Raw genomic sequence first — 18,326 nt, forward strand, 5'->3', positions numbered from 1 at the left:
AAACATGGAACATGTTATACTTGGGAACCCAGTGAGCCCATAAGGCATCGTGATCTACCTCTAGAAGTCAAGGCTTTGCACCAAGGCAGTGAGGGCATGGCATTTCAGGGCCTCACATGCCAAGGCGTGTCTGGCCTGAGTGCCTCCAGGTCTGTGTCAGTTCTCAGCTGTTCTCAGCTGGCTCAGGCTGGCAAAACTGCTGGGCTGAGATGGAAATTTTCAGTGTGCCCTGTCCCTGTTTTTTCCCCTTCTCTTTCCTCCTACGTCTCATGCCAGAAGTTTTGATGACTCTGATGAATTGATGGATACCTCACAAATTTCATGGTTGTCTTCTATGTCTTGACCCTACTTACCTGTCAGTACAAAATGAGATGGAGATTTGGGAAGTTTGATTCTATGACACAGATGTAAGCATAGATAAGGCAGATAAATGCCAGTCATGCATGCAGAGACTAGCACCTGAGACTTAGGTGGTTTAGATGTAGATAAAACTTTAGCTTTGCAAATTAAAAATTCATTGCACTACAAGAAACATACAGAACAAGCTGTCTTAAATGACATTCAACAAATACTGAATATGTTGTCTCCTGTTTGATGAATACAGAACATAGATTTGTTATGGTGTGCCAAAATGGAGTGTCAGAAAAACAAGTCAAGGTTTCTAACAAATTCATTTGGTTAATTGGAATTTGCACAGTGTATGCAGTAAAGACAGTGGCAGCCTGTTTTCCCAGCAGCCATGCTGCAGGAAGACTTTGAAATGTAGATTTGTCCATACACAGATCCTTCCTTTTCTGCACACACACTCGTATCCATTAATGCCTTTATCTCAGTAACTGAATTATTTTTTAATTAGGATTTGGTGATTAACCAGTTTTGAACTAAGCTAGCTGTGAAAGCGCAGGCCGTAATATTAAATATTATCTGACAAGCTATCTAAACAATATTGCCCTGGTATCTTCCACTGTGTCTGTCCAGTTGTTGATCTCTGTTGATGAGTAGCAAACAAGAATGTACACAGTGTTCAGAGTACAACCAGAGTTCACTGGGGGACTGTGTGTGTCTCAAACATATTGAGAAATGCCAGTTGGTTTTTCTTTCCTCATGTGTGGTCTTAAGCCCAGCCCTGCTTCTTGTATTTCACCATTCATTTTTTTTTATTATTAGGTCAATGACAGCCTTTAAAGGAGATTGCAGAGTCATCAAGTTGTTTGCAAAGCACATAAAGGTAGGGAATTTTAATAGAGCAAGAAAACAGCTAAATAGTGTGATTCAATTTTCTTTTTAAATCCTTTGGCAGTAGTGCCTTTCATACAGTGTTCATATGAAGTTCCCTCCATAAGTGCTTCCTTTGGTAGCCCATTGCTGCAGTGTGAAGAATTTCACTAAGCATCATCTTCAGTAGCTCTGGTGCAACCCTGTGCAGAATGTAGATGCTTGTGCACCTGCTGAGTTTCACTGTTCCACATCCCCATCAAGGGCTCAGTCAGTGCCAGAAGGCTCACACACACGGGCCTGTGGAAGCAAACTGTCCCTGACCCACCATCCATTGGATTCTGAGAATTGAATGCCTGGATCCCCAGTATCCATACCTGTTAAAAAGCACAAATTATGGGGGTGTTGGGAATAATGAATGGACGCTTCATTAAGTGTCATTTGCTTTATTTCATCTTTTTTCCAGTATCTTCATCTTGAAGGACTTCAGAGTTAATTCAAGTTTTTCAGTATTCCAGAGCATTTGTTTAAATGCTGAAGGAATCTTGCTGTTCTCACCTCCAAAAATAGATGGTGAAATAGCAGATTTTTAAAGTTAAAAAAGATTGAACTTCTAGAGAAGTGTGATGCCCAGCTGGCTTGTTATATTTCTTAAACTTTCTTCCATATATAATCATCTGACAGTTTGAAAGGCAAATATAATTTGTTACTTGATGATGTTCTAGAAAGAAATGCAATGAGATCTTGAATTTATTTCCAATTCCTTGAGAAGAAATTTTAAAACAATTATGGGCTTACTGTTGATTTTTCTTTCTCTCTTCAAATTAGATAAAGGAACAAATGAATATGTTGGAGAAAGGCATGTTCCACATTGGGGTTGGAACTCCTGGGAGAGTAAAGGCACTAGTGGAACAAGGTAGGAGAACAAGAAGGGTTTCCTCCCTGGGCATTTTATATTTGATCTCATGAGAAGTGAAACTTAAACTGGATTTTTTTAGGTTGACATGAACATGTAGATTTGGGTACTAAACTGTATGGTTCTGTTTCTTCACTTGTGCTGCATCAGTCAAAACAAGGTCAGGGTTCTGGTACTTTGTTTTATGATCACTTTAAGCTGGCATAAGCCAGTATTAGCAGAGAAAGGCAGAGAAATGCTTCCTCTCACCTGCCAGTCAGTGCTTATTCCCTCTTCCTGCTCCCTGTGCAAGCCCAAGAGTCTCTCTGGCAGCTCAGTGAAATGACCCCAATTAAACCAAAACCAGTGTGCACACAAAATCAGGTAATGAGCAGGCAGAGGTGGGAGACTTCCTCTTTTGGCAGGAATACTGATTTATGCTGACTTGAAAGTGATTGCAAAACCATAATGTGAGATTTAAAGCTCCAGGAAACCAAACACTGCAAGTGGACCAAAAGGAAATAGTGGCAGAAGTCACTGTATCATATGTTACTGTGAGCTCAGTGTAAACTTTTGTGAGGGGTGTAGGAAAGATGTGCTTGCTGATTTGATCTTATTTCGCATTTGCCTCTAGTAAAATTAATTATTCTCTATAAATCTTTTCCCAGATTTAAAGTATTTTTACTTACTCGGTAGACGGTATGTGCACAAAGAAAAAGAAACAACAAAATGGCAAGAAGATAAGGCAATTCTTTACATTCCTCTTATGCAAGACAGTGTCTTGCTCTGACTGTAGTCTCTTGGTTGAGATTATAGTCTCTCTGGCAGTGGTTTGGGACTTTACTGCTCCTTCCAGAAGAATGCAGGAGTAACATCTTTTTGTTGCTTCCACCAAGATGAAATGTTAGTGCTCAGCACATCAGCACATTGCCATGAGAGTAGTGAGGCACTGGAACAGGTTGCCCAGAGAAGCTGTGGATGCCCCATCCCTGGAAGTGTTAAATTTTAACCCAAGCTCTAGTTCTTTTTTGAGTTTAGTGTGGCAGTGCCGGGTCACGTAGGGAAGGGAAAGGAATCAAAACTGATGGGGAAAAATGGTGAGCATCATGTAGAAGACCAGGGGAAAAATAGGAGAACAGCTGAAAGGTTCAGAAAGGACCTTTTTTTTCACCACCACTTATTTGAGGGATAAAGGAATTCTTCAGCAGCACCACTGACCTGCCTCATATTCACAGAGCACCCTTTCCTGTAAATTGCTGAACATTGTCTATTCCCGTTAACATCAATTTTCAGGTTAGAGTCCTTGTAACTTAGCAGTGACATCAGCTGTGGAAATTCAGCTCCTGTGGTTTCATCAAGAGGAAGCTTGAGGAATTACTTTCTGGCAGGATGTTAAGCTCTTGACAAGTCTGGCAACAGGAGTTGTCCTGCTTTTGTGTTTATCTTCCAAAAAGGCATGAGATTATGTGGCTAAGGGAGTTTGCAGTGTCAGTGCATTAGTTTTCCAAGCAGCAAATGTAGTACTTAAGTGTTCAAAGATTAGTTTCCTTGGAAACAGACAGCAAAAGATGTAAAAGCCAAAAATCATTTTGACAAGCACATCATATTATCTTGCTAATGAAATTTATGTTGCCTTTTTAGATGCCCTGTGCTTAAACTCCACAAAATATATTATTCTGGATTGGAACTGGAGAGATCAAAAACTGAGGAGAATGATGGACATCCCTGAGGTATTGTATAAGCCCCTGTACATGTTCTATTCTGTGTATTAAGTACTCTTGTTGGTAGCTCTCAGGTCTTGGTCAGTGAAGTTTTCTTTCTGTAAAGCTGTGTTCAGTGGGAAAGGAGCGCAAAGAAGTTCACATTGACTGAGAAGTCTGTACTCTTGGGTCTCAAAATTATCTCCTGAAAAAGAATTTTTCCTTTATGGTTGCAAGTCACAGCTGTGACTTCTATGGTTGTGCTGTGGTTTTCCCCTGTTTATGCTCCATGGATATTCTACCTGTCCCCAGGAAGTTCTCTCAGCAGGAGGATTTTGTGCAGAGTCCTAGACCTTGACAAATGAGAGACATGGGCATCACAGACTGTGTGAAACTTAGCAAAGGGAAGTGCTGGATTCTGCACCTGGATTGGGCAGGCCTGGATGTACAGACAGACTGGGGAATGAGACATTGCAAAGCAGCACCATGGAAAGAGACCTGGAGGTCCTGGTTGATGGAAAGTCGAACCTGAGCCAGCAGTGCCCTGGAGCCAGGAGGACCAACCCTGTTCTGGGGGCATCAGGCGCAGCATCAAGCTGGGCAGGGAGGGGATTGTCCTGCTCTGCCCTGAGCTGGGCTGGCCTCACCTGGAATACTGTGTATAGCTCTGGTCACAACATAAGGAGGGTGTAAAGCTGTTAGAGAGTGTCCAAAGCAGGGTAATGAGGATGGATGGAGAAGGGCCTTGAGGGGAAGCTGTATGAGATGGGGCTGAGGTCACTTGGGCTGTTCAGCCTCGAGGAGGCTGAGGGGAGACCCCACTGCAGTTACACTTCCTTGGGAGGGTGAGAGGAGGGGCAGGCACTGATCTCTTCTCTGTGGTGACCAGTGACAGGACTCGTGGGAGTGGCCTGAAGTTGTATCAGGGGAGGTTTAAGTTGGGTATTAGGTTTTTCATCCAGAGGCTGGTTGGACACTGGAACATCCCCCCCAGGGAAATGGTCACAGCACCAAGCCTGACGACTTCAAGGAGTGTTTGGACAATGCTCTCAGGCACAGGGTGTGACTCTTGGGGTGTCCTGTGAAGGGCCAAGATTTGGACTTGATCCTTTTGGGTCCCTTCCAACTCAGCATTTACTCTGATTCAGTGAAAAGTTTCCTCAAAAACTTAACAAAACTATGGCCAAACATCTATGAGATCAAACATCCAACTGAGAGCAACAGGTGGAGAAACATATATGAGTAAAACTACAGACAGTTCTCTTGGTTTTTTCTTTTCTTTCTTGTCTTTATTTTTCTTTTTTGTTTCTTTTGACAAGAAGTAGGGTACAAACAACTTCAACCCATCTATCACTTGTACACTCCTTCTAAGATAATTCCCAATTCTTTCTGTAATCCTGCTTTTATATTTCTTGCTGTAACAAGCTGTGTTTACAGTATATTGTGGGCACTACCTATTTCTAGCCAGATGAAGAGGCAGTTTCCTCCATTAATGCTTGTTAGAAAGCTCCCAATTTCCTGCACAGTGTCTTGACTTTTTGTACATTTAGAGCAGTCCCATACATGGAAGGAATCTCCAGGGAAAAGATTTCATATAAACATTAAAATAGATTGCATATTCTTTTGCATTTAAACATTAAGCTGTTTCACAAGTGAAACAAATTATCAGTCATTAATCCATCTATGTACTTGTCTAAGTATTTGAATGGGCTGCATTTTACAGCCCCACATACACAAAACTCAAAAAATACAATGAAGAAATGAAGTAGCAAAAAAATCCCCTGCCTTTGCTTTTTTGGTGGCAAGGAGGCTCCCTCTTGTGGCTAATACATAAGGCTTTTTTTGTATGGGACTTGCACTTGCCTGTAAGTTTTTTAAAGAACAGAAAACATGAAATCACAGACAGTACAGTACAAAATCAAAGGCAGTAAAAAAGGTGTTGATGGAAGTGGGATGGATTTTTTAAGTCATCTGAAGTCAACATCAATAAAGTAGACCATAGGTGATCCACCTCCAAAAAATGAAGATTATGTTGCCACTATTTCATTTTGCAAACCTCAAGTATACCTTTCAGCTCACTGTAGGCAGCATCATAGTAGTTCTGTGTGCCTTTCTAGAAATATAGGCCAAAAGTTGTGACTCCAAGTCTGTTTTATTAAGGCAAAATCCTAAGGCTGTCTTAGCATAAAAAGTTAAAGTTTAGTTCAAGTTAAATCTGGGTAAGTAAGGACACTGGGCCACCATATATTGTGTTTGGAGAAGCAATAGATATTTATGTGTGATAACAGAATAGTGAATATATAATTACAGAAGTCTACAAACTGCTCTTGGCTCATGTAGCACATCATAAAGGAAGATTTTTGACATCTTGGGTTTTATAAGAGGAGTATTTTGCAGGTATTTATCCCACTGTGGACATCAGGCAGATTCCTTAAAGTTATGTATAAGGAATGTCAGCAGTGAAAGACACCCAAGTAATGTTTTAGTGATAAGGCATCCTAACATCATATATCAACCATGGGATGTTCTAGCAACTTGTGGGCTTCAAACATGGAATACAGTCCTAGTCAGCTTTTCTAATTGTATAGAAAAATATCAAATACATGCTATGAATACTCATAAGTTTTCTCAGGGAGAGGAAATACAGTACCAAAGACAATTTAGAGAATTGGCTGTTTGATGTACTAATTTCTTTCACCTGTGTTAGTTATGGAGGTAAAATTGTACACTTAAAGTTAGAAACTCAGCATACTGACCTATTTTCAGTGCAAACCTCAATTATCAATAATTTCTTTGCATACTCAAGGTGCAACACTGCTGAATTTCATGGTGTTTAAACCAGAAAGCAAGAACAACTGGAAACACATGTCCATTGTACTTGCTGTTTTGGTAGTCACCTGGTGTTCAGTGGAGAATTCTGTACATGGTGGTATATTCTAATAAATATATGAATTTAAAAACACATGGCAGTTCTGTATGCCATCATATCCACACAAGGGATGGTGCCCTGATCCACTGCTCTGTCATCTCCCTCAGCAGGTCATTAGTTAATGCTGCTGGAATTTTTCATTCTCAGTTTCTGTGTCCCCCACTTCATTCTTCCCAAACAATGGAGAGAGGAGGAGATGAAAGCTCTCAAAGAAACCACAGGAGGAGTGAATGAGTTTATCAGACTTTGTCTTGGCACAGTGGAAGTAAAGCACAAAGGTGTAAATAAAAATGGATTGTATACTATTTGATCTGACCAAAGGACAAGCTTCCTGCTTTGAAAGCTTTTTGTACAGAAGTTGATGGCAATACAGAGCTTTCTCAAGTTACTTGTTCCTAAGATTCAAGTGAAGTTTTTTTCAACAAAACCCAATATTGTATTGTCTGCTAACAATACACACACCAAGCCTTCAGTAAATTTGAAAATATGCTAAGTTTAAGTTTCAAAAAATAAAAGGTTTGGGAGAAATGGACTTGTGATAGAAAGACAACTGTGTTCACCTTCGTGTAGCACATCCAGTCTGAAATTGAGGCTGGCTGGGTCATTTCTTCTTCTGCAAAGTGGAGGCATGAAAGAATATAATCCTGAGAGAAAACCTGCAAACAAGTGATTTGTAAGTGGTAAGAGGGAGCTCTAAGGAAACTCTGGACTAAGCATGATGATAAAGAATCTTGTGTTCCCTCTGAAGTATGTAGTCAGTATTTACTCTGTAATACGTTTGTTTTATCTTTAGATAAGCCATAAGCCACAGCCATATCAGTGTCATAAACCAAAGTACTTTGTACTGCAGCACAGGCAGACCTGACCTTCATGCTCATTTTCATTCAGGTGTCTCAGACACAGACAGGGCTGTGCCTCTTGCACTGCCATTGATCTGCTTTGATCTGGAAAGTTCTGTAGGGACTCTGCAGCCCAGGATGGGCCTTTTGCTGTGGTGTGCTTTATCAACTCTGCCAATGACAACCTTTCTGTAGCCATGTGAAATGGGACTTCAGGCCTGCAGGGCAAATGATGGGTCTTCTAAAAACTGGAAATGTTCTAGAGGACCTTGTATAGGAATCTCTTCTTTAATTTCTAGTCCTATAGTAAGGTGCCTGAATAAATAAATAATGGTGTCATTATTTCTTATGCTTTCTTTGATTTTTGTTTTCTTCAGATAAAGAAAGAAACAATTGACCTACTGGAGAAGAGTATTATAAAGCTGTGCAGAGATGGCTCTGTGAAGCTGGGACTCTTTTAATGAGTTTACCAACAAAAAAGTAATTTGCAGCTGCATTTTACTATTATCCTGCCTGCAACTGAATTTTGACTTTTCAGAGGTCTCAATACAGAAGGCACATTGCAACTTTTTCTGAGTTTTCTATTAATAAAAACCCAGAAGTTTTGTTTGTAGTTCTAGTATTATTTTTATTGCAGGAACAATGTCATATTGAAATCAGAGTTACACTGCTTTCACCTGCTAGATGTACTACTACATGTCACAAGTAAGACTTCGAAGATGAGTAAATATTGGTGTGAACGTTTTTGCACAGTTCAGTTTTCTGTTCCCTCCCTGTGCTGTCCCAAATGAGACATGTATGTCTCTCATGAGAGTGGTAATCTACTTGCTCTTGGAGGATCTTTGAAAAAGTTGTATGAATTTCAGTAACATGTTGAAAAGGCATTTTTCACCTATCTGTTCTAGAGCTAACCAAATGCTGCTTTTTGCTCTTACATGATAAATTATCTGTATATTATCATGAGATTTAATTTTGGTTAAACTGTTGAAGTGTGCAAAAAGTATTCTTATGTTTGTTCATTTAAATTAAAATGAGGTGATCTGTGGGTGATTCTTTTGTTATTGCAGCTAGTAGGGAATGGATGGATTCTTTTTCAGAGAATGAGATGAATAGAGATGAGGAAATCATCAGTATCTTGGAAAGCCATTGATCCAAATTGGATATTTTAAAAATGAGTTGTCCTTCTAGGATAAAGAACACACAGCCTTTTTACAACCTTTAATTGCCTCTCAGTCAATAGCAATGAATGTAATAGGTTAGGAAAATTGGTTTGATCTTCCAAAGCCATGTTCTCTGTCCTGTGCTGTCTCAGCACCTGCAGTCCTCCCCAGTGGAATCCAGTGCAACTGGAGTAGAACTCCTTTCCTTGTATGCCATGCCCGTTAGCTGAGCAGCTATGGAAGTGAAGGGAGAAGAAATAATGCATCTGAAATGACACAGAAATTCCAGTATGGCTGCCAGTATCCCTGCAATGGAGTAAGTCATAACAAATCCTAATGAGCTGTGGAGCAGGAAAAATATATCTAAGCTTTTCCAGGAGGAATGAACTGGACACCCTGATCAAAGTACACAATCACTTGATTGGTACAAGCTGATCATGGGGATCCAGGCACAAATACAGAAAACAAGGAAGAGAGGGATCTAGTTAATAAGTAATTCCTCACCGTAATGCAAGTTTGAACAACGAATACAGTCTCCCGACAATAAAGACAGTATCTCAGCTGAAACACTCTCCAGCACAAGGATATTACTCCTTTCTCTCACCAAGAAGAAAATGAAAAACAAGACAAGTGTTCTTCCCAGAGAAGGAGAAGCTCAACCTTCCAGGTGTCCAGATAACAGTGCATTCAAACAGCAGAGGCTGCCAGCTTGGAAGCCCCAGCTCACCATTGCGTCTGTGCTCTCCTGCTTCTTTCTGACAGGGGCATTCTGCCTCGCTGTGGGAGTCTGCCTTGTCCTGTCTGCAAACAGCGTCAGAGAAATACAGGTTGGTTTGGGAGTGGTGTTCTTTGATGTTCTGTAAAGTAGAAACTAGGCCAGGTTTGCAGAGAAAAGGCTTTGAGTTTTTGCTTTTGAATAAAGATGATAGCAATAGCTTTATGCCTTGGACATGTGTCCAGCAGCTGGTATTCCTGTGAAAATCTTCAGAGGCAGTTGGTCATCAATAAAATCAGAGCACTGGGTGATTGACTGGGTGGTAATATCTGAAATATGAGTGATAATTACAGCCAAAATGTTGTCAGTATCTTCTGGGGTTGAAGGGAAATAAGCAAATCCCTCAGAGAGTGTTTGACACTATGAGAAGAGACATGTTTGCTGGGCAAAATCTTGAAATACAGGGAGCCCTAATGTTTCCATCCCTCCTGCAGAAAAGGTTATTCAGACCTGTGGTGTTGTGAATAGACTCCTGTGTGGAGCCAACACTGAGCACTACACCCAGGCTGTTCAGTGGGGGTGAGCCATGATGCATGTGGGCATTTGTCAAGCAGTACTTGGTCAGCCAGCCCGAGGTGCAGGAGTGTTCTTCACTCTGCACTCTTTTGCCAAGGAGCAGATGTGACAGTTCTGCAACAGTCACCAAAAGGCTTTAAACCAGCTTCAAAACAGAGATAAATTTTGTGGTTGTTCATTGAGGCCAAGTCCTCACTCTGCCTCTTCATTTTCAACAATGTTTTTGGCAGTCCAGAGTCACTTAGAAGAGAACAGCTCTGAGAAGCCTTGGATCTAAAACACTAACCTTTTCCCATGAGCATGTTCTTTATGACAATATATTTGCTTGTTCACTTCTCTGACAGATAGATTATTCAGATAAATGCTCAGATTGTTCAAAGCTCCGTGAAAATTCCTCTAACTGGAATAAGGAATGCCACTGCTCTATTAATTTCACGCTAAAGGAAGATATATTGGTAAGTGGGTACGAAAACCAACTCGGGTTGCTGTCTACCACCTGTTACTTATATCCCTAAATGATAAAGGACAGTAATTCTGTTCTGTAGAGCTCCTGACTAAATTTGCTTTGTACTTTTTTCAGAATATGTAATGCTCAAAATTTTACATTTTTGCCTTTGTTGTTGTTTTGGTATTTATAATCAAGACCAGGCCCCTTGGTTGGGAGATGTCCACGGAGAAGAAGGGGGTGGAGGAAGAGGTGTTTGATTGTGGAGGTGACCTCTCTGTCTCTCTCTGAGTCAGAGGCAAAGCCTTGCCCTTGGCTGGGATTGGTTGTTGCTGCCCTGCTAAGCTCTCAAGTGAGAAGGAAATCTGAAGCTCTGACCACTTTACATAAGTAGACCCCTGTAGTCATTTTTACAAGAGTTGTGCTGCTAATCCCCAAGGTCCTTGAAATAATTCAAGTCTAGCAATGTGATTCTGAAGTTTCTTTTGGAAAAAGTATCCTTCATTTCCTTCCTTAAACTACCAGGTCGTGTTATTGAGACTGTTAAAATGCTTCATGTTCTGCCAAAGAGATTTTATACTCAGTACTGAATAAATGATCCCTTAAAATGACAGTGTGATTTAAAGTCACTTTAGGATTCTTCAGTATTGAGAAGGCTGTTAAAATACTTCGTAATTCTTCAGTTTACAGTGATGTTTGAGATGAGAAGTTAATTTGACTGAATAGTGGGTTTTTTATAGTTGCATAATTACCCTTCATGCATGATTTGCCTGCCCAGCATTCTTCTTTTAATGTGAAGGGTTTTGTGCACCTTCTTTTATGGAAAATGATTGACTGTCTCTGCAATATGGTTCATAGTCATTGCAAGTTCATGGCCAGCCACACCATCTTGAGTAAAATAATTATCAGGCATTTTTATTTTAGGTTTTGTTTGGTGATTTAAATTATGTTTAATTTTGTGCCAAAACATAAAAACTTACAGTTAGGGTAAAGATTAGATTCTAGCCTGTGACTGCTGTATTGCTTAGGGTGTAGTTACAGACATTATATTAATATGAGTACTATCTTCCCCTCTTTTTTAGCAAGTAATAAGATTTCTTGCCTTCATGAACTCTCCTTATTGAAGGGATTTATCCTTGGATTCTAGGGTGATGTTTTTATGTACTACGGTCTGCAAAACTTCTATCAAAACCACCGTCGATACGTGATATCAAGAAGTGACGCGCAGCTGTTGGGCCGAAATGTAAATGTAAGTTTTCTTTTTCTGTTCTGAGATCAGCACCACTTCCAGCAGGTGTGCCTTTGACCACATGGAGAGCCATAAGTGTATTTAGGTGGCTCTAGGGAATAATAAAGTACAGATTTTCAGTGTTTGGTCCCAGCTTTTATGTTTGTTGGGGCCATTATGCCTAATAAGTTAATAAGAGAGGAAGGTTGAAGTGGGTGGGAGGTAAATAAAGTATGTCAGTCCTGTGTTGCAGTTCTAAAACCTGCACCTTGTAGTGCTGATTAAAAATACATTGTCTTTTTCAAATAAATATACAGAAAGCTCTTCCTTCTTGTGTTTTTATTCTTCTTAGCCAGAAGTGTTTTAAGCTGTGCTAGGGAATTAAGTTATTCTAAGTCTTTAGTTTTGCCATGTTGCTTTGGAAGCGGGCAAGGAGCAGGAAAAGGTTAGTTCTGAAATAAGTGATCATGTAGCATTCTAAGTATGCAATTCAGAAGTCTAAAGAGGGAGTAGACAGCATCATCTGCAGCAGAGCTGCATAAGGAAACTGGAGAATGCAATCATGGCATTTAGGTTTTTACTTAAAAATCTAAAGCATATTTTCTTTGGCTTAAAAGTAGCATTTCTTAATATACACATAGTCCACATGTCCTTTCAGTATGTATGATGGTTGTGCCATGGTAATCTGTTGTTTCTATAAAATGCTTCTTACAACTCTCAAGACATGTTCCTCATTTCTATAAAACTCCTTTTAAAACTCTCCAGGTGTCCTGTCAACTTGTTTGTTTGCATCCAGATGCAGCTGCTTTTGGCTTTTGTGCTGATCAGATACACAGCTTATTGGAGTTACTTGAAAGTGTTTCTATGTTGAAACCTGAAGATTTATAGTTAGTTATCAAAAGGGGTAGGAAAGATGTGGTAAAGCTGAGGTGGACTTCTGTTTTTCATTCTGTATCCTCATACATAAAGATTTGGCCTTGTTGACCTGCAGTAATTTGGCCAACTACATCTGCTGTTCTCCAGCACTAATTCAGCCCAGGTCAGAATTAAAAAGAAGGTAAAATAAGATGCCCTGGGGTAAGCCAAGGCTTCACTGAAACATTTTCAGTTGTAGCCATTTTACAATAGCGGATCCCCAAACCTGTTTTTTGTAGTGTGTAGCTTGCAAGTCTGCAGCAAAATTTGGTGAAGACCTTAAGTTTCTGTGCCTAGATATGGAAGGTGTTCCTGAACTACAGACCCATTCATTTGATGTCTCTCTAATGTGACCAAAAGGTGCTGGAGACTTAATTGTTCAGTGGCTTTTCAGAAGAAGGCATAGGAGGACACCAGTTAAAACCAAACCCCGGGTCTGTGCCTGATTGTGTGACCTTGAATGCAGATCCAGAGGAGCTACTGCGCGCCCTTCAGCACCTACAGGAACGGGACCCCGATGGCGCCGTGCGGGGCCATTGCCAACAGCATGTTCAACGGTACGTGGGACCTTCCCTGCCCCTTCCTCATTCCCTCTTGAGACTGTTCCTTACCCCAGGCCAGGGCAGACCTGCTACTGCAAGGCCTCTCCTTTCTCCCATGAAAGGTTTTATTTGGTGGTGCTGCTCTGGTGAACATGAGGCTCTGCTTCCTACTGTTTCAACTGGCCCTTGTTTGGAAACTGAGGGAGATTTCTCATTTTCTAAGGCCCTCTTCCATGTCAGCATACAGCAGGAGTGAGGAATTTAGGCCCTCTTGAACTAAGGAACAAGGATATAGTAGATTTTGTGTACTTCCTTGCTAAAGAGTACGTTCCTGTACAGTGATGGGAGAGCCCAGATTCTGCCTTCCCACAATCATGTTCTTAGAAGGAGGGTGTCGTGGTTTTGGTTTGCTAATTTGAGATTTCTTGGCTAGAATAGTCTTTCTTCACTTAGGGAGAGAAGTCCCTCTTGTTAATGTTATGGAGACTCCTCTACAAGAAAACAGTTCTCTCGTGGCTCTCCCCATGAATAGCAGCTGTCCATTGCTATCCCTCCCATTTTCCACAAGCTTTTCCCACAGCTGTGTTTATGGGCCATGTCAGCTTCTGGGGCACTGTTTTAAAGATGAGTTATTTAAAGGCAAAGGTTCTCATTATCTATATCTGAAATTATCTTCTTCCTGGGAGCACAAGATCTTCATCACTCTTCTCTCTTTCTCTGTTCAAACTTCTCATAGGATCACAGCTATTTTAACATCTGCTTAGCATGGAGGTTTTTGCTCAATATCTGCAATTTGAACACTTTCATCTCCCCATACTTCCATGTGGGAAAAAGAGTCTTTTCTCCATAAAATCTGCTAAAAAGCACAGTCTTATTCAGTGATGGGAGAGCCCAGATTCTGCCTTCCCACAATCATGTGCTTAGAAGGAGGGACTCTCCACATTCTATGCATTACTTTGGATCTTTGGATCTACTCAGTTTCATTTTTGTTCTAGAATGCTGGAAGCATACATAGTCTTAATTTGATCCTGGATTTGATCTTTGTAGTAATCTAGTGGGCATAATTTATTTCTGAATACACTTGGGAGATTTCAGAATGTATCTTTGGATGGAAAAGCAACAAAAAAACTACAGACTTTTCTCCACTACCCCATCTTTTTTGTCTTCCAATTTCTACCACTCCTTGCTCTCACCCTTTTTTTAATCTGTTCCATGCAGCAGGTTTTGAGAAGGCAGCAGCTCTTTCCAAGCAGCTGTGCCACCCACACCAAGGAACTTGGGAAAGCCAGTTCCATTCAGTAACTTCTAGATCCATTTGATTTTCATCTGCCTGCTTACCCACCTGCTGCTGGAAGTGGGATTTACTGGGCTGGGCTCAGACTTAGGCCAGCAGAGCCCAGCTCTGTGCAGCCCACACTGTGCTGAGCATGTGAGGGAGAGTCAAGACAAGCAACTGAGCAGGCAGAGCTCAGAGCATTGCAATTCCTGTTAATGAAGTGGTGACAAATAGCTGGGGATGTGGTGGGCCACAAAATTATCGTTTCCCAGAAGAGTGTGTCTGAGCTTTAAGGAGCTGTGTGAACACAGGTTTTGTAGAAGGAAACAAAAAAAAAGTATGTTTTCATTGGTGCTTATGCAGCTGAGTTGGGCTTTTCATGCCTCCTAAAAGACAACTTCTCCCCATTTGTATCATCTGATTGTCCCTGCCCATCACCCCATTGGCTAACTAGGGGTTTGCAGAGCTGTTAATCCATCCTATAATGTTTTTGCCTTATGTTAAACTAATCTATGTAGGAGAATAGCAATGGATAAAAACAAGTGCTATTCACCCACTGAAGCTGGATGGCATGGTTAGGCACAATTTTAACTAAATGGTTTTTGATTGAAGAAAGTGTTTGTGTCCAAGTTGGTAAGCAAGGTCTAACTGGCATAAAACTAAAGCGAATTTTTATTTCCAAAGGACTGGATTCCCCTGATTGTGCTTTTATCTCTACCCTCGTCCCTGTAAACACATCATGTATAGCAAAGTTTTGGGACAACTGTCAAAGAAATTCTAGAGGAAACTAGCTAGGACAGTAACTTTTGTAACTAGCTAGAGAGCTCAGAAAGGGATTTGCAAAGAAGGTAGTCCCACAGGAATTTATGGACATGAGAAGCATGCACAACATACCCAGGGATTGGTAGGAAATGCTCAGTCTTTAGAACTTCAGTAGTTCTAAGACTCTGGTACCTTGGTTCTTGTTGTGAAATGTGCAGTGCTCCATACAGACCCAGGATATTCAGGTTTTCTATCCATTTGCTTTAAATGTGCCGTTTTTTATTTTGTTAGTCATGCTGGCAATTAGAACGACTGTCTTTGACTCCCAGGTGTTATTCCCCACAGACACTATTGATCTGTTTTACAATTATAACTCATCTATGATTCAAGTGCCACTGCTGAAGACTGGAAACAGTTGGTGGACGGATAAAAATGTGAAATTTCGCAATCCTGAGTCATACAATCTCTCTTCTGCATTTGCAGGTAAGAATGGTTCTGCTGGTGGTCCTTATCTTTCAATGGCTTCCCTATCTCCCCCTGCATATGTCTCCCATCCTCAGAAAAATCACCTTTGGGAGAGATAGCAAGAAAGCAAGTTGAAGAAGCAGGGTTTAGAGGGTAACTGCTAGCAGAAGACACATTTAGCCAAAATACCACCTTTTAACTTTTTTAATCAGTGACCACAGAAATTGAGAAAAAATGGCTTTGGAAGATTGAAGTTAGTCCACATCAACGCCCTTCTTTATAGTTTCTTGTAATACTCAATCTGTCCAGAGAAAGCAAGGAACCAGTTGCTTCTTTTTTTTTTTTTTTCTTTGAAAATATCTGTGAAGGAGAATTGGATATGCCATCTTTCCTTCATGCCTTTGCAGTTTCTTGGGCAGTTGTGAGACATGAGAGGCTGCCTTTGTCACTAGTTCTTTCAGACTTGTTTCCTAGGGCTGTTTCCCTGTTACGGTTGATCTCTATTGAATTGGAGCTAAAAGCTGCCTGTTGTGGCTAGGGCAGTGCTGAGTTGGGTCCAATATGCAAGAACTAATGATCTAAGTCATTTTCATGGGACAGATTCTAGATGTCATAGGCTGTGCCATTAGGCTGCAAAAAGGTGCCTTTCTAGTTGTACAGGAATATATTAATATGTAAAAATGAAGGCAAGCCTCTCATTATAGAGAACATTGCTTGCTGAAGAGACAAGAATCCAGAATAAACAGTATTTTCACTTGTGCAAGTCACTTTGTTTCTCCTGTGCTTGAAGACTCTAATGTGTAGCAGCCCTGGGTACTGTTAAACTGTTAATTTGTGTTTGAGGTGAGTGGACATGCTTGGAGATGCTGTTATCTGGCATATATATAATTTTGGACTGTGTCTCATGTCTCTTCCATGGCTCATATTCTGTGTTGGTTGTGTGAGACCCAGAATCTCAGCAACCACAGTTTTTACTGACAGTGTCTTTCCTGGTTCGTCTCTTTGTGACCAGGCACAGCCAGACCTCCTTACTGGCAGAAGCCAGTGTATCTGTTAGACGAGGAAGACGAGAGGAACAATGGTTATGTGAATGACGACTTCATTATCTGGATGCGCGTGTCGGCTTTCGCCACGTTCCGGAACCTCTACCGGCGCGTCAGGCACGTTCGGCGCTTCGCAGAGGGGCTGCCAGCAGGGAATTACACCTTCCACATTTCCTACAGTATCCTTCACATTCTCTAGGGCTCCCAGAGAGTTACAGTGACGTGGAAGTGATTAGGGTTTGTATGGGCAACTGGCAAAGAAGCCTGAGGTACACCCCTGTGTCAGGGAGCCCTGGAGGGATTTGGGCCACGTCCTGACTGCCAAGAGCTTTTGTGCTGGTGCAAGTGCCCCCTCACAGCCAACAGTGGGAACTCAGCTGACTACAGCACTCCTTTTGTTAGCAGGAGTTATGTCAACATGACCGTAAATTTCTTTTCTTTCTCAGCTGATGGAAAATGTGGTTGTAAATGTTCTGTCGTGGTTCTATTCTGAAAGCTTCCATGGCAGAGATGAAAGGTAAACTCATATAATATTCTGGCTACAACATATTAGATAGTCTCTTATCCTCACAGAGACTATGTGGAGTATCAGGATAAGCTTCCCAAAAGGCCCATTTTCAACTGAGCTTTCATAGCAAATTAATCCAGTAGCAGTCCTATAAATTATGAATCTGAAATTTACAGTGTTTTGAAAAAGGAATTATTCCCACATGCACACAAAGACTGTATCTAAAATAACTGGGTTTCTTACCACCAGCTGCCTGCCACCTCCCAAAGACCAGCTGGATTTTTAGATCCAGAATAGCAGAAACATCACCAATGAGTTAAAGGAGTTTTGGCAGCAAATGCAGACCTCAAAACTCTTTATGCCTTGGAAAGCTTTTTGAGCATTTAACCACTACTTTCTCTTCTCCTGGAAATAATGTACTGTCACTTTGTTAGTGAAATCTTAACATCCTTCTCTCAGATTTCCCTGTCACCAGATTCAAGGGGAGGAAGCATGTGATTCTTTCAACTGTGGTGTGGAGCGGTGGAAGTAACCCATTCCTGGGAATTGCCTACTTGGTTTCTGGCACAGCAGCAACCCTGGCAGGTTTTGTCATAACTGGCATCCACTTAAAGCTCAGGAAAAAGAAAACATACTTTCAGAGGCAGTAAGGTTCACCTTTCTGAACAGAGACAGAAGTGTGCAGTGAACAAAGAAGGTGCAGCACAGACATTTCAGTCGTTCCCCTGAGCTCTGGACCATTTTCAGTGTCAGGTTTGGTGAATGTAAGCAAACTGGGGAGCAGGGCTAGTCCATCATCTGAAACCAAACTTACCAAACTTACCTCTCATTAATGTACATGTGAGCCTAAATTTGTTTCCTATGAAACTTGTAGTGAGATGAGCTTCAAACAGCAGATAGCACAAGAGATTAGAATTGCAATGGCAAAGAAATGATGTGGTACCAATGTCTGGCCAGAAGTCAGGGTCCATATTAATTTCTTACTCGGCCCATTATTCAGACAACATTTCTCTTAGCTGGAATGGAGCTTTGGATGGGTAAAAAGTGAAGTCTTGATCCAACAGAAAGCTCGAGTAGGTAGAACTTATTGCAAAAATCTGCATGTGGGCCACA

General features: G+C 41.1%; 2 protein-coding genes across 3 annotated transcripts in view; both read left to right on the forward strand.

The window, feature by feature from the left end:
- Positions 1-8,482, forward strand: part of CMSS1 (cms1 ribosomal small subunit homolog) — a 221,600-nt gene extending 213,118 nt beyond the window's left edge. For both annotated transcript variants that reach the window (XM_084226557.1, XM_084226558.1), the window contains 4 exons: positions 1,168-1,228; positions 2,044-2,131; positions 3,752-3,840; positions 7,956-8,482. In XM_084226557.1, coding sequence (XP_084082683.1) covers positions 1,168-1,228; positions 2,044-2,131; positions 3,752-3,840; positions 7,956-8,039 — 322 coding nt within the window. In that variant the 3' untranslated portion in view covers positions 8,040-8,482. The remainder of the gene's footprint in view (positions 1-1,167; positions 1,229-2,043; positions 2,132-3,751; positions 3,841-7,955) is intronic.
- An 870-nt stretch (positions 8,483-9,352) lies between these two features.
- On the forward strand, positions 9,353-17,863 carry LOC311166363 (cell cycle control protein 50C-like; the record flags this gene model as incomplete). Its single annotated transcript, XM_084226297.1, has 7 exons — positions 9,353-9,565; positions 10,374-10,484; positions 11,622-11,723; positions 13,084-13,174; positions 15,543-15,680; positions 16,675-16,884; positions 17,673-17,863. The coding sequence occupies 7 exons, from the start codon at positions 9,353-9,355 to the stop codon at positions 17,861-17,863; spliced, it is 1,056 nt and encodes a 351-aa protein (XP_084082423.1).
- Between the last annotated feature and the right edge of the window lie 463 nt (positions 17,864-18,326).

This window comes from Fringilla coelebs (genome assembly GCF_963513975.1).
Source record: "Fringilla coelebs genome assembly, chromosome: 2".
In the NCBI taxonomy this organism is placed as follows: domain Eukaryota; kingdom Metazoa; phylum Chordata; class Aves; order Passeriformes; family Fringillidae; genus Fringilla; species Fringilla coelebs.